At 42.0% G+C, this 16705-nt stretch overlaps 1 protein-coding gene across 1 annotated transcript in view; it reads right to left on the bottom strand.

Moving 5' to 3' along the window:
- The window catches only part of LOC124798577 (glucosidase 2 subunit beta), a 182106-nt gene that overhangs the window by 3324 nt on the left and 162077 nt on the right, over positions 1-16705 (bottom strand). The window contains exon 10 of the mRNA XM_047262039.1: positions 11686-11829. Coding sequence (XP_047117995.1) covers positions 11686-11829 — 144 coding nt within the window. The remainder of the gene's footprint in view (positions 1-11685; positions 11830-16705) is intronic.

Here is a 16705-nt window from a genome sequence, read left to right as displayed (position 1 = left end):
AGTACCGACCCTGCCGCGGCGCGCACTTCAAATCTGTGGCGAAGCCATGTACAGATACGTCTCGGCTGTGTTTCTTTTTAGACAAATGTATGAAGACCATAGGGAATACAAAAAATGATAGCTTCTTCCTAAACACAACATTATAGAGTAAATAATATAAGATAAGAATGGAAGTCAGGATTATACTACAAACATAAAACCAAATGTCTGTTCATGTGAATGTATGTTCCTCTATTGTTATTTGTAAAACGAACCCCATATAATGCAATCAGTCTCTAGAATTTAAGGCCTGCTCTTATTATGTGTTTCTCCAAAAAGGTATAAGTTTTATTTGAAGTGCTGCATCGAAACTTAACAATTCTTGCAACACAAAGTGTGTTTAAATAGTAAGCAGAAATTTATAATTTTGTGTGTTGTATTAGTCCGATTTGCACTACTTTTTTGTCACTGTCTACGTAAATAAGCCTCAAAAGTATGTGTTCAATGTTATGCATATTGGGTATTTACTCTGTTGTCAGCTGTCAGAAAGGTTACATGTGTTTTGGTAGCATCAGCGATTATTTGTTTGTATAAAAATAAATTAGAAAATCTGTATTAAATTTTGTTATAAGAATGGAATACAGTGCATGAAATTTTTAGAAATGGTAAATATTGCTTTTGGTGAGCCTGTTATGAGTAAACCAAGGGCAGACAAGTGGTATAAACATTTCAAAGCAGGCCTTAAAGGACAGCGGTTTTACATGCATGGATGAGATTAAAAATGCACAGTTTAAGAGACCTATAAACAATCCCGAAGAAACAGTTCCTAAAGTGTTTTGGAAACAAGAAAAAGCACTGGCATAAGTGTATAGTATGTAATGGGGAATATTAATGCACTTCATATGTCAAGCTTTTTGCTTAGAAGTCCAGAATCAGTGTACATGTTTCGAAGGAAATTTCAGCAGTGTTTAGAATAGCATTGCGGACATGTTTTAAGCAATATGTCTTAGAATCATGTGAATAGTGACCGAGATAGAGATTTAGTGTTCCACAAGCATCAAAGGTTATACGTGATTTTGAAACTGTCTATAACAATGGGTTTCCTTCCAAAATTATTAGTTTTCCTTTGTGGCGATTCCAGTAAACCATGCGGCTTTTTTTTTCATTCATGAGTCCTATTAGGTGAGGCGGACATTTGCATAAATTGCAGCCCTTTGATTGGGATTGGTAATATTAGCCCACAGTTCATTTTGGGTCGCCTCTTTAATCCAGACCGTAATAACATTAGAGACGATCAAACACTTGTTACTCCCCAAATACCTCCTCTTCTTCATATTCTGCACATTTTCTTGCAATGCTAGGCGATTATCCAGTACATCAGTAAGTATACAAAGTTAACTGACTGACACTGGCAACTAAGATCCCACGAACAGAAACGACGTATATCACTGCATGCCGATGTACACTGCTAGACAGATAACAGGCAAACAGATTTTGGGTGCCCCTGTAGGCCGGTGGCAGCATTCTTCCGGGAAAGGCCACTTCCCCCACCAAAAGTGCTACTCGCTCTTTAGCTTACAGACAGACTATACTAAAGGGCGGCATGTGTACGACATGTAAAGGCTCTACAGAGCACCTTGGGAATCTGAGCATATGACAAGAGATTCCTCGTCGGCAGATGTACAAGGCATCCTAATAAAGGGCAAAAAGCTCTGCAATTAAAATCAAGCATTAGTAAAAAGACAATATATAAAAACGTCTTTGCCGACAACAAGGGCACATTTTTTCCAAGGTCATCCTTAGAACCATCAGTGTACATGAAGGTCCCCAAGCTCCATGCATGAAGCTCTAATTAATTCACTGAAATAAATTTCAATGGCATAAGCATGAATAGCATTAAGCCATATAGTGATATGAAACATTCTGGCAGATCAAAAATGTAAGCTGGACCGGAATTCGTACATAAGACCTCTGCCTTTCGTAGGCAAGTGCTCTACAAACTGATCCACCCAAGCTTGATTCTTAACCCATTCTCACAACTTTACTTATTCCAGCAGCTCATCTCCTACCTTCCAAACTATTTCATTATGGAAATATATTGACAGTTTGTTATTAAATCAGGATACGGATGAAGTCTCTCCGATGCCTTTGCTTTTCTTACTGTATAGCTTGACTTGTTCCAGAAGGTTTTCCTTCTTGACGTGCTCTATGGAACACAATCAACAATAATGGAAATTCCTGGATGGAACAATATGTAAAATATGGGAAAGGCAACCACTCATCTATAGCAAACTGATGATGTCAGCAGTCCCTTGTTCCTGGTAAAATAATTACACAAGGGAAAGAAGAAAAGAAAGGAGACTTACAGCACAATGATATGAGAAAGGAAGAACCAGAAGAACGACAGGACAACCAACACTACTCTGGACAAAACAGGAAAAGAAAACCACAGAGAGAAGCAAGAAACAGGTAGAAGGGATAAGAAAAAAAAGAGAGCAGATGGCTATATCTCGTGATCTTGAGTATCTCGTGATCTTGAGCACATCCGTAGCTGGCCAACCAAGAGAATAAAAAGGAAAAGCCAGCTATTCTGTGACACATTAAAACATCCACCCTAAAAGCATTAGAGTGGAGAACACAAAGGACATGCGCAAAAATTTACATAGAATGATAAAACCCATGATCACATATAAAATGTAAACCTAAATTAGCCAATGAGGCATCGTCAGTTAAAATTAACGGCAACGAGTCCGGTAATTGAAGAGTCCATCGCAGGGCAGACAAAGGACAGCCCACCACTGTCAGCCGGGCACTGGACCGACACTGAGTTGGGTCATCAAGGCGCAGAAGGTAGCCATGTGTCACTTAAGCGTGGCCAATGCACAGCCGGCAGAGAACCACAGAGTCCCTGCGAGAGGCCCGCATGGAGGACTGCCGCCATTCATAGTCTCCTTAATGGAACGCAGTTTGTTGTGCGTGCTGAGGTTATGCCATTTCGTCTTCCAAAGAAGCAAAACCTTGCGGTGTAGTACCGAACGCAGGTCAGTTGCAGAGAAGCTGATCTCCATAAGCGGTTTCCGCGTAGCCTGTTTGGCCAGCCTGTTGGCAAGTTTATTGCCTGGGATTCCGACATGACCTGGGATCCAGACAAACACAACAGAACGACCGGACCATTCCAGGGCATAGATGGACTCCTGGATGGTCGCTACCAAAGGATGATGGGGGCACTGGTCAATAGCTTGTAGGCTGCTCAAGGGGTCAGTACACAGAAGAAACAACTCCCCAGGGCATGAATGGATGTGCTCACGAGCACGACATATAGCCACCAGTTCGGCAGTGAAAACACTGCAGCCACTGGGCAAGGAATGCTGTTCAATACGTCCTCCATGGACATATGCGAAGCCGACGGTCATCGAGCAGTCAGTGTAAACTACTTTGTGGCTTCGGTACATATCAAGTATCAAGAGGAAGTAGCAGCCGAGAGCCGCGGGGTTAACTGAGTGCTTAGGGCCACGTGAAAGGTCCAGGCGAAGCCGTGGCCTAGGTGTACACTATGGAGGTGTACGTGAATGGGCCTCAAGTATAGGCGGTAAAGGCAAGGACTCCAGTTCAGAAAGAAGTGATCAGACATTACCTGCAATTGGAAGCCCTGACCTGGGCCACCAATGCAGGAGATAAACTGTCGTTGGTGGGAAAAGGAGACGGTGATTCAGATGTGGAGGAGAACTACTAACGTATGCAACATAACTGGCCAGCAGTTGTGCACGCCTAACCTGCAATGGAATGACTCGCCTCCACCAGTATGCTGGTCACTGGACTCGTCCTAAAAGCTCCTGTCGCTAGGCGAACACCACAGTGGTGCCCTGATTTGAGTAAAAGCAACGCTGAGGGCACCACCGAACCATAAACCACACTCCCATAGTCAAGGCGGGATTGAACAAGGCCTCTGTAGAGTTGCAGCAGTGTAGAGCGATCTGGACCCCAGTTGGTGTTGCTCACGCAGCGGAGGGCATTGAGGTGCTGCCAGTACTTCTGCATAAGCTGACTAAGGTGAGGAAGCCAAGTCAATCGGATGTTGAAAACCAGTCCTAAGAATCGATATGTCTCCACTACAATGAGTGGATCATCATTAAGGTAAAGTTCTGGTTCCGGATGAACGGTAGGACACCGACAGAAGTGCCTAACACAAGACATTGCAGCCAAAAACGAAACCGTGGGCTAGAGCCCAGGACTGTGCCTTGTGGATGGCTCCTTGTAGGCACCACCCATGGGCGTACCCAGCGAGGGGCAGAAGATATTCGCAGTTTTTCACTATTTTACTATTTTATTTAATAAACGGGGTTTTACAGGATTTACTGTGGCATGTAGCGAACGAGAGGACTTACCCTTCCAGCCGCCGTTTGAGAATGCGAAAGGCTGGGGGTAATTCTCCAATGTAGAGGCGCCAGTATAGTGCTCAGCAATCGCATTTTCCTGGGTAGATAACATGACATTTATGTTAACACCGGGAACATCTGTTGGGGTGTGGCGCCCGAAAACACGTTTGATCTTTTTCCAGACTTGGAAAGGTGAGATATGGCACCCAATGGTCAAGACATATCCCTCCCAACACTCCTGCTTCCGTTGTTTGATAAGTTGGCGAACGTGGGCATGGAGCCGTTTAAAGGCTATGAGGTGCTCCAGGGAAGGGTGCCGCTTATGCTGCTGTAGAGCTCACCGACGCTCCTTAATTGCTTCAGCGACTTCCGCCGACCACCAAGGGACTGCCTTTCGCCGGGGCACCCTAAAGAGTGAGGGATCGTGTTTTCTGCCACAGAAGCGATTGCCATAGTCACCTGCTTACCTGGCACATCGATGTTACCGTGTGGGGGAGATGCAACGGTGACAGCAGAGGTTAAAGTTCCCCGCCTGCCTTGTTTAAAGCCCATCTAGGCAGGCAGGCATCGATGGACTTGACGCCGGGACAGTGACAGGAAGATGGGGAAGTGGTCACTACCACACATGACGTCATGTGCTCTCCAGTGGATAGATGGAAGAAGTCATGGCCTGCAAATTGATAAATCAATGGCCGAGTAACCACCATGAGCCACACTGAAATGTGTGGCGGCCCAGTATTTAAGAGGCAGAGGTCGAACTGAGACAGTAAAGTTTCGACATCTCTGCCTTGGACAGTAAGCACGGTGCCACCCCACAAGGCGTTATGGGTGTTAAAACCTCCTGAAAGGAGGAAACGCTTAGGGAGTTGGTCAATCAGTGCAGTTAATAATATATTCAGGGATACTGCACCACCTGGAGGAAGATACACATTGCAGACAGTTATTTCCTGTGGCATCCTTATTCTGACAGCCACAGCTTCAAAAGGGGTTTGAAGGGGGCTCAGGTTCACTACAGACCGAGTTTAGGACATAAACGCAGTCTCCGCCTGACACCCCACTCGTATTATAGTCACTACAGTTCGTGTAGTATCCCTTATAGCCACAGAGGGCAGGGATCTGCATTGCCAGGAACCAGGTTTCCTGGAGGTCAATGCAGAAAGCAGGTGTAAAGCTTAACAGTTGCCATAGCTCAATCAGGCGGTGGGGAAAAAAAAAAAAAAAAAAAAAAAAAAAAAAAAAAAAAAAAAAAAAAAAGAAAATCGCTTCAATTCCACTGGAGGTGACATCATCGTGAGACTGGGAAGGCATGGAACATTCAATGAGGCAGTTTATACCTCAGGGTCACCTGCTGCCACCTTCTTTTTGCCTGAGCAGTCTATATCCATTGTTTCTGAGCAACCGGCGAGATCTAGATCCTCAGCGAACGGCAGAATCCACCTCATTCGCAGACACAGAGCTTGTAGGTAGTGGTGGTGTAGGTGCCACCGCAATTCCCTTTGTATTGGAGATCTTCTTTTTGGATTTCTCTCGCTGCTCCTTGGGTTTCCCTGGCTGGGAGGACTTCACTGATCCATGCGATTGCTGTCTTTCTCGGTGTATTCCAATGATGGATTCTTCTCAGGTTATCAGCCGAATGGTGACGTTGTCTTGTCGCAACATTTCGATGTGTACAAAACTCATCGAAACTTTGCGACAAGACGATGTCATCACTCGGCTGAGTACCCGAGAAGAATTCATCATTCACTGATTCAGTCTCTGGGACAGAGGATGAGTGAAGCCCTACGACCAGCTGCTTTTGGGCTCTTCAAACTTACGCTTCTCCGGCTGAGAAGTGGGGACTGATATCCCCGATGGTTGAGGGGGTGTTGCTCATGGAAGTAGGTGGTGCGGGAACAACAGTGGAGTTGGGGAGGGGGTGGGAAATGGTGCAATGAGGGAGGAGCAGAAAAGAGGCAGGTCTTTTGGCAGACGACTCGGTGGTTGCACAACAGTATAAACCGAGTACAGAGGGTAGACTATAAAGGAGGTACAGAAAGGGTGACAGGAGTCTCCTCTCCCTTATGCTCTATCCTCCGTACTCCTTCCATCTATCCTCCGTACTCCTTCCATCTTGCTGGTCACTGAGTCATGTCAAAAGACCTGTCTCTTTCACAATACCCCTTCCTTGCATCCTTCCCTATCCTCTCCCCGCCTCCATCAGACTAGGCAATTGCTTTCAATAATCATTCATCAACAATCAGTGTCACCGTGGCTACAGGAGGGTGCGTTTGGGTGTGGGGATGTGAACATTGTGCTTGAGAGAGTAAGAGTGAAAAGGTAAGTGCATTGTACATAAGAGGTGGGAGGGGGTGGGGGGGTAATGAAAAATAGACGGGTAAAACAATGAAAGATGTAGAAAACTAAAATGGAGTGAGGCAAAGAGTAGCTACTGTGAAGAAATGCTGAGACAGAAGAAATTAATGTAAATTAAGGCCAGGTGGGTGGCGAGAAACAAGGACATGATGTAGTGCTAGTTCTCACCTGCAGAGTTTTGAGAAACTGGTGTCTAGGGGAAGAATCCAGATGGCACATGTGGTGAAACAAGTGCCGAGGTCATGATTGTCATGTTGTAGAGCATGCTCTGCAACAGGATATTGTGAGTTGCAAGTCTTGCAGCAAGGATGGTCACAGGGGTATGAGCCATACGGTAGGGAGATGGGTGCAGAAGGAACATAGGCTCTGACAAGAATATTGTGGAGATTGGGAGGGCGACCGAAAGCTATTCTAGGTGTGGTGAGGAAAATTTCAGACAGAATGGATCTCATTTTAGGGCAGGGCATGATTTTAGGAAGTCATAGCCCTGTTGAAGTAGCTGATTAACATATTCCAGACCAGGATAATAGTGAGTCACCAATGGCATGCTCTGAAGTTGTTTTCTGGAGGGATCAGCAGCACAAGGATTGGATGTGATGGCCCAGAAAATCTGTTTTTTTTTTTAACTAGGCTGGTGGGGTGATTATGTGCAGTGAAGGCTAAGGTGGAAACACTAGTGTATTGCTGTAGGGAGTCTACATCCGAACACATGTGTTTACCTCAGATGCCAAGCCTGTATGGGAGGAAACATTTGACATGGAAAGGACGGCAACTGTCAAAATGTAAGTACTGTTGTTTGTTAGATTTAATTTGGACAGAAGAGAGTAGCTGGCCTTCTGTGGTTACAAGATCGACATCAAGGAAAGTGGCATAGGATTCGAAATAGCACCATGTGAAATTTAATTGGGATAAGGTATTCAAAGATTCCAGGTATTTTACCAGGTCAGCCCCACCATGAGCCCACATGGTAAAGATGACATCAGTGTATGTAAACCAAACCAGGGAAGACTTATGGATCCCAGGAAAGTGCCCTCTAAGTGACTCATGGAAAGGTTTCCATAGGAAGGAGCCATCCTGGTGCCCATGGTTGTACCTTTCATCTACCAGACCCTACGCTCCTTCTGCACCCATCTCCCTACCCTGTGGCTTGTACCCCTGTGACCATCCCTCCTACAAGACTTATCCTATGTGCCCTCCTACTACCACCCATAGCATCCTTGTAACTGGCAAACATGTACTATCAAAGAGAGAGCCACATGTGAAACGACACACATCATATACCAACTGTTACGTAAACACTGTTTGGCCTTCTACATTGGCATGACTACCACCAAATCATCAATTAAGATGAATGGGCATGGGCTGAGGGGGTATACTGACAACTCGCAATATCCTGTTGCAGGGCATACTCTACAACATGACAATTGCGACCTTGTGTCTGTTACACCACACGTGCCATGTGGATTCTTCCCCCAGACACCAGTTTCTCAGAACTCCGCAGGTGGGAACTAGCACTACAACATGCCCTTGGTTCTCGCCACCCACCTGGCCTTAATTTACATTAATTTCTTCCGTCTCAGAATTTCTTCACAGTAACTACTCTTTGCCACACACTGTTTTAGTTTTCTACATCTTTCATTGTCTTACCCGTCTATTTTTCATCGCCCCCTCCCACCTCTGCTATGTACAATGCTCTTAGCTTTTCACTCTTATTAACTCATGCATGATGTTTAAGCATGGATCACTGTCTGCATATTGCCCTGTCTTCCACCTTTAAGCTTTAAGGTTTTCAAATTTCATCCAATGCAGTCTCCAACTATCAGTCTTTCCTTCTCATCCTGTGTGGTAAGTCTCCTCTGACCCACAGTTCTGGATGACTTTCCAGAAATCCGCCCCTTTTCCTTCACCCCTTTTCCTTCCCCTTCAACCCATCTGCTTGAAGAAGGAGCCACTGGCTCTGAAAGCTTTCCAATTACAACTGTCTCTTATGTGTGTTTTCTGCCACTGCTTGGTGAGTAGATTTTTTATCTATCCAATTAAATTATTTTGACATAACACTGAGATTGTGTTCTCTCCTTTGGAGGAAGGCCGTACAATATTGGAGTGAAGTGTGGAAGGTCAAGGTAGTCTTGAGATTGTGTTTTCATCTCTTGCAGACATATAACAGCTGAGGATTACGACTGTTGTAACCACGGCAATTCTGCACTATGCCATGTGATATCAGATATATTCCACTGAAGGACATCCATATTTAAGAATGAGAGATGGCAGTTGCATAGGTGCTGATAACCTTAGCAGCTTTCAAGCTTCTGGTTTCATATGCATATGTACTACAGAGTTCAGATGCAGGAAGATTCTGCTCTGCTATTTCTTTAAAGATAGAGGTTTCCTCACTGGACTGATCAGCTCTCTGAGGTTGGTTGATGAATCATGCCAATGAAGTGGGCTTTGGCTGAGTGATGTTACACAGTGTTGCCGTTGAGGAGAATCTCTGAGTCCACGAAGGGGGAAATGCAATTTTCTTTGTCTTCTTAGTTCCTCTGCATTTTTCATGTGTTGCTCCTGACCAGAGGTAAGAAGAAAATCATCTTGGGAATATTCCCTCTCAAATTTCCAATCTTCTGTATGGGTCACAAGAGACAATTGCCAGATGATGGTGTGGAAGACTTTCAAATAGCAAATATTTTCCAAGCAACTGGAAGAAACCTTTCCCTTGCCCAGATCCCCCGTACAACCTGTCCATCAAGGTACTGATTTCATAGGAAGAAGCAACAAGGATTCTTCTGCAGCTAATGCAGGGTGGGGAAGAGGGTGTGCACTCTCCGTCTACAACTACATCTACTGTCATGGCATAAAATCAGCATTGGCACGCCAGTTAGGAATGACAGGGAAGAGAAGACTACAAGAAGAAGTCAGCCAATCACACGCTGATTGACCTCCCTTTCACGACAACAATGTGAAGGAGCAGTGGCTCCTAGGTGAAGAGGACATAAGCGCCGCTCCCAACATGGTGGCCCACTTCGATAGCAGCATCAACATTAGCTACTCTGTTAAGAATCTCTATGAAGCACAGACTTGTATTTGTCTATTCTGAAGAAGACTGTTTATTTTGTATGTTACCCTTGCTTGTGATTGAATTGTCTTATTGTAATAAAATTCATTAATACGAGTTATTTTATTGTCTAGTGAACTGAGTATGCAGGCATCCTAGTCACAACATGTCCGTGAGGTGCATGGCAGAGGGTATGTCCCATTGTGCCAGTTATTTCGGTTTCACCACCTTCCATTGACTTAGGGAGACTGGAAGAATGAGTGTTTGATTGCCTCTGTGCCTGCTGTAATTATTCTCATCTTATCCTCCTGATCCTTAAGTGAGTGATATGTAGGGAGTTGTAGTATATTCCTATAATCATTGTTCAAAGCCGGTTCTTAAAACTTTGTTAGTAGTAGACTTTCTCAGGATAGTTTATGTCTATCTTAAAGAGTGTGTGCCTCTTCAGTATCTCTGGGACACTCTCCCATGGATCAAACATACCTATGGCCATTCATGCTGCCCTTTCCTGTATACGTTCAATATCCCTGTTAGTCCTAAATGATATGGGTCCTATACACTTGGCCAATATTCTAGAACCATTCACATGAGTTATCTGTAAGCAAGCTCCTTTGTAGACTGATTGCACTTCCTCAGAATTCTGTCAATAAACCAAAGTTCAACACCTGCTTTACCCATGAGTGAGCCTATGAGATCATTCCATTTCACATCCCTACAAAGTGTTACACATCTGTGCGAGTTGGCCGATTCCAATTTAACACTAGAAGCAAGTTGCCAGTCTCTGCACCACTTTCAAATTTTATCAAGATCTGACAGACTGTGCACCTCTGCCACAATTTACACATTTGGCTGCATTTTCGCAGGACATGTGAGTGTGACTGAAATGTTGACACTGGTAGCAACACATTGATTTTGGTACGTAGGGTCTTATGTTGATGACCTCATAACTTGCCTTCATATTTGACGGGAGCTCTACTCAATTGAATGTAAGGAATAGGGTGTGGATAGCCTCTAATTCACTGTCTTTTCTGTTCATAACTCAATGGACTCCTCCCATGCTTGACACTACTAAGTAGTAAGGTGCAGAACAAAACATTTTTGGGATGAATGTTCGCAATTTGTTTTTATGGAATGGGCATACAAAGATAAACAACTCACTTACTCAAAGGTACTAGTAAGAAAGAGATCTTCATATTTTTATTTTTGAAACTGGAGCAACTAATTCAAACAGCATCTCAACCATATTCACTGAATGAGACATTCCTGTTCTCCCACTAATGTAAATGTCTTGTCTGTCTTGGGGATTAAAAAGGTATCTTTTGTGCTGAGTAGCAAGCTGACTAAAAAGTCATGTAAAATAGGAAAGGAAGAGAGGAAAAATGGGGTCATCAGAAACAGAGCACAAGCCTCGAATTAGCCAAGGGTGAGGAGGAAAGTCAGTCATTTCCTTTTAACCATCCTGGCATTTCTCTGTAGACAAACCATAGAAAGCCTCAATCTGGATGGTCAGACACAGATTTGAAATGCCTTCTTCTCAATTACAAGTGTAGCATCTGAAGCAAGGCTCCACCCCACTTGGTCACATGAAATATTTTGTGGCTTTAATAGTGTGATCCAACTACAGCCACTAGTGTATTATTAACAGCAGATACATTTAAAGGGCTTCTAAACCATGTTGCATATTGTTATTACCTTGTTAAAAATGCTTGTGTGTTTCCATCAAACAAACTATCCAGATTAAGAAAGATTAAATTCAATTTCATCATGAAAATTTTCATGCAAAACCACATCACTTTGGAACATAACATGCCAAAATAACAAATACCATCTATAGTTATTTTTGCAACATTAAAATAAAATGTAAGTAGGTATATCCAGAATTAATTTTTTTTGACAATGCAATGTGTAAGGTATCTATGTGCATACCAGAGCAGATCGTTGAGGTCCATTCCAACATGATTGTCCTCTGTCATATAACATGCTTTTATATTTATTTTCTTCTGGACCTGACCACTGATTCCATTGTCCCAATCTTGTTTCAGAACCTCCAGATTTTGAACGCTGAGTAGCCTAAAAAAGATAAATAGGAGTAAAAGTTAACACTAAATTGAACACTTCAATGAATATTAGAGCTACATATGGAGCTTTCTTCTTTAAGGAAAATTCTAAGTATCCACACACAACATTACAGATCCGGAGAATTCCCACCATTTATTGAGAATTTCCACCATTTATTGAGAATTCAAACCATTTATTAGAATCTGGTACAAAATAATAAAGACACCTTAAGGAAAAGAAAATCTTTTGATAACAAATGAAATACAGCAATTAACTGGCGAAAGGAGAAAATATAAAAATGCAGCAAATTAACAAAGCAAAAAAAAAACAATAAAAACATCTAAAAATGAGGTGTAAAATGGGAATCAGGAATGGCTATCAGAGAAATGCACTGCTGTAGAGACGTGTACAATTATGTGGAAGATAGCTGCTCTCTTTCAAATTCTAAAGGTGGCAGGAGTAAAATACAGGGAGTGAAAGGCTATTTACAATTTGTACAGAAACCAGGTGGCAGTTATAAGAGTCGAGGGGCATGAAAGGGAAGCAGTGGTTGGGAAGGGAGTGAGACATGGTTGTAGCCTGTCCCCGATGTTATTCAATCTGTATATTGAGCAAGCAGTAAAGGAAACAAAAGAAAAATTTGGAGTAGGTATTAAAATCCAGGGAGAAGAAATAAAAACTTTGAGGTTCGCTGATGACATTGTAATTCTGTCAGAGACAGCAAAGGACTTGGAAGAGCAGTTGAACGGAATGGACAGTGTCTTGAAAGGAGGGTATAAGATGAACATCAACAAAAGCAAAACGAGGATAATGGAATGTAGTCGAATTAAGTCGGGTGATGCTGAGGCAATTAGATTAGGAAATGAGACACTTAAAGTAGTAATGGAGTTTTGCTATTTGGGGAGCAAAATAACTGATGATGGTCGAAGTAGAGAGGATATAAAATATAGACTGGCAATGGCAAGGAAAGCGTTTCTGAAGAAGAGAAATTTGTTAACATCGAGTATAGATTTAAGTGTCAGGAAGTCGTTTTTGAAAGTATTTGTATGGAGTGTAGCCATGTATGGAAGTGTAACATGGACAATAAATAGTTTGGACAAGAAGAGAATAGAAGCTTTCGAAATGTGATGCTACAGAAGAATGTTGAAGATTAGGTGGGTAGATCAAGTAACTAATGAGGAGGTATTGAATAGGATTGGGGAGCAGAGAAGTTTGTGGCACAATTTGACTAGAAGAAGGGATCGGTTGGTAGGACATGTCCTGAGGCATCAAGGGATCACCAATTTAGTATTGGAGGGCAGCGTGGAGGGTAAAAATCGTAGAGGGAGACCAAGAGATGAATACACCAAGCAGATTCAGAATGATGTAGGTTGCAGTAGGTACTGAGAGATGAAGAAGCTTGCACAGGATAGATTAGCATGGAGAGCTGCGTCAAACCAGTCTCAGGACTGAAGACCACAACAACAACAACAGCTGCCACTTACACAAAAAAATAAATACACTTCTGGAGACACGAAACCAGTTTTATGATTATCAAGTGCTCAGATGACAAACCAGTTGTAAGCAACAAATGGAAAGCTGAATGTTGGAAGGAATATACAGAAGGGCTCTACACAGGAAACAAAGCTGAAGACAATATATGGTAATGAAAGAGGAAGTAGATGAGGAAAAGGTAGGAAGAGATATGATGCTACGAGAAGAATCTGACACACCACTGAAAGGCCTCAGTAGAAACAAGGTGTACTGTGGCAGGACCAACAATGACAAAACTATTCCACCTAGTATGAAAGATCAGGTATTAATATTACTGACCCTTCAGTTTACTAAGTCATGGTTGCAAAATAACTAACTGGAATTAATTATACAGGAATGGAAGACTGGTAAAATCTGACCTCAGTTAAGATAAATGGCCAAAAAAACATGTCAATAGAGAACCTACAATTCATTTTAGAAGATAGGCTGAAGAAAGGCAAAGCTATGTTTATAGCATTTGTTGATTTGGAGACAGTTTGTGACAGTGCTGACTGGAATAAACTCTTTGGAATTCTTAAGGTAGTAGGAATGAAATACACCAAGTGAGAGGTTACAGAAACCATACTTCAATCAAGAAAGTCGAGGGACATGAAAGGAAGGCAGTAGTTGAGAACAGTGTGAGACAGAGTTGTAGCCTATCCTCATGTTATTTAATGCTTACATTGAGTAAGCAGTAAAAGAGAAATTTGAAAAGGAAATTACAGATCTAGAAGAAGAAATAAAAACTGAGGTTTGCCAATGACATTCTAATTCTGTGGCATGTGACAAAGGACTTGGAAGCTATCTGAACGGGATGGATAGTGTCTTGAAAAGACATTATAATAAATACGAAAATAAACTATGAATGTAAGGGAGTGTAATTTAATTAAATCAGGCAATTCTGAAGTAATCAGAGTAAGGAGACAGGTTTGAAGACCACAGTGCTTTACTATGCCTAGTCCTGTTGGAGGTGCTATGGCCTTGTCTTCCTCCAACTTGTGACATGATGACTGTTATTATAACCATCTAATTTTGTTTATAATATCCTCTGTCAGATTCCTGATGGTGGACCAGTCTCAAGCACAAGTGAATAACGAATGACACTGATCAACATTTTTGATACAAAGAATGTGAATGTTGAAACTTCCTTGCAGATTAAATCTTTGTGCCAGATCTGGATTCAAACCCAGGACCTTTGCCTTTTGCGGGCAAGTGCTCTATCAAATGAGCTACCCAAGCACAACTCATAACCATCCTCACAGCTAAACTTCCAACATAACTCACTGCCTGTCTCTGGTGAAGTTCCAGGTTTGAGTTCCAGTCTGCCAGGAAGTTTCATATCACTGCACACACCACTGTAGAGTGAAAATTCATTCTGGAAATGTAAGTGCTGTTCTTTGTTAAGTCACTGGTGGTGAATTTGAACATGAACTCATTTTTTGTCTTATAGGGCTTCTTTTTTTCTTTTTTGCAGCATGCTACCCTCCATCCATGGAAAACCTTGAAAATGCTGTGGATTAACTAAAACACTCTACAGTTTTAAATATTGAAAAACAATCAAAATATGTACATGCACTTATCACACGAGCCTCAGTCAAAAATCTATTTCCAGATAATGAGGGTGGTTTTGTCAGCAATCCGAACAAGCATGCTCAAAGTCACACACTTACGTTGCATTTGTTGCCATTTGCATCTCACATTTGAGAATTCTGGCAACTGTCAGAGTGAGTGCTTGCTGTTCTACATCTGAGAAGGTTTGTGTTAATCAAGGAGAAGGGCCTCAAACCTGTGTAAATAATGCAATTTTTTTTTGTTATATATGTGTAGAATTAACTCCAAAATTGCAAACATGGAAAATTATCGTCCTGTAAAGACATGCTAAAAACTTTATTTTGGGTGTAAACTTGGTGACTAGAAGAAAAATTGGACCCCCCCCCCCCCCCCCCCCCCAACTACATATGACACTCACCATGTATTTTATTCCTGCAAGCTAGTTAAAAATAATCAACAATGGACTTGTTTTTGTCTGACAAATATTGTATTGAATCACCTTGAAAACTAGGAAAACTGTGCACTATCATAATTTGCCATCCATGATATGGTCTGCATGCCACAGTGAAGAACTGCTGACACCAGTGCCTTCTGAGAATGTGACAAGGAGTCGAGGCAGATACAGTGGCAAACATTGTGTGTTTTGCAGATGATACAACATTGCGCAATACACACCATGACACAACTGAACTGCATCAGGCAACACAGGAAAAACTAGAACTAGTAATGGATTGGTTTTCTTCTAATGAACTCCTGTGTAATCCTGATTCAACACAAGAACTAATTCTGGGTTTAACTACAGCTGTTGAAAGCAAATCAATAAAATTGTTAGGATTCCACACTGATTCAAAATTAAACTGGGAGGAACACATTAGCCATATCTGCAAGAGAATAGCAAGAGTGTGTTATCTCATCTGAAGACTGACAGATGTAGTCACTGATGAGTATCTAAAGGTGGTATATTTTGGCCTCTTTCAGTCACACATTTCCAACGGCATATTGTTATGGGGACATTCTTGCTTTGTCAGTGAAATTCTGAAAATTCAAAAAAAAGTAATCAGAATAATGAGCAAAGTTAAGCCCAAGGAACACTGCCGCCCCCTCTTTATCAAGCACATGATATTAACTGTTGTGAATCTGTACATCTACATAGCACTGCTTTATGTCAAAAGCAACTTAAATGAGTTCGAGACCAGAGAGAACATACATCCCCACAACACCAAAGGCAAAATGGACTTCAACATACCAAGACACAGACTCACAAAGACTGCAAACTCACGCAAAATAATGAGTTTAAAACTCTTCAATAAACTTCCAGCATCTGCTCGGTCACTGACCAGTAATATTTTCAAATGTAAGGTTTATGACTGGTTACTCAAACACCCATTTTACAAGGTAACAGAATATTTTGAAATAATTATTGACATTAGTATATAAGAATATTCCAAAAAGAAAAGGAATTAAATTGTAAAAACTTTACTGTCAAGTTATTGTTAATTGTTAATTGTATATTTAATGGTCAGACCTATTCCGCTGTCAATGGTGAATAAACTGAATACTGAATACAGGAGGCAGTGAAGGAAATACGTAAGCCAACCCATCATTTCAAGGACACTGTGCATCAGATGAACCACCCTTTTTGTCTCAAGGGGATCTCAACACATTTGTTCATTATTTGAATTGTCAAGGCAGCAGGCTCAGCTACCAGCTTTGCATCTGAAAGGACAGAATCTTATTTATCATGACCATGTCATGCAGTCTTTCCTGAATATTTCTCCAAGGAAGGTGAAATGTTTTCTTGTAATGATATTGAGCATATTATGGA

The sequence above is a fragment of the Schistocerca piceifrons genome, chromosome 5 (genome assembly GCF_021461385.2).
Source record: "Schistocerca piceifrons isolate TAMUIC-IGC-003096 chromosome 5, iqSchPice1.1, whole genome shotgun sequence".
NCBI classification, from domain to species: Eukaryota; Metazoa; Arthropoda; class Insecta; order Orthoptera; family Acrididae; genus Schistocerca; species Schistocerca piceifrons.
Note: the sequence above shows the minus strand (reverse complement) of the source record. Positions and strands in the feature narration are given on the sequence as shown.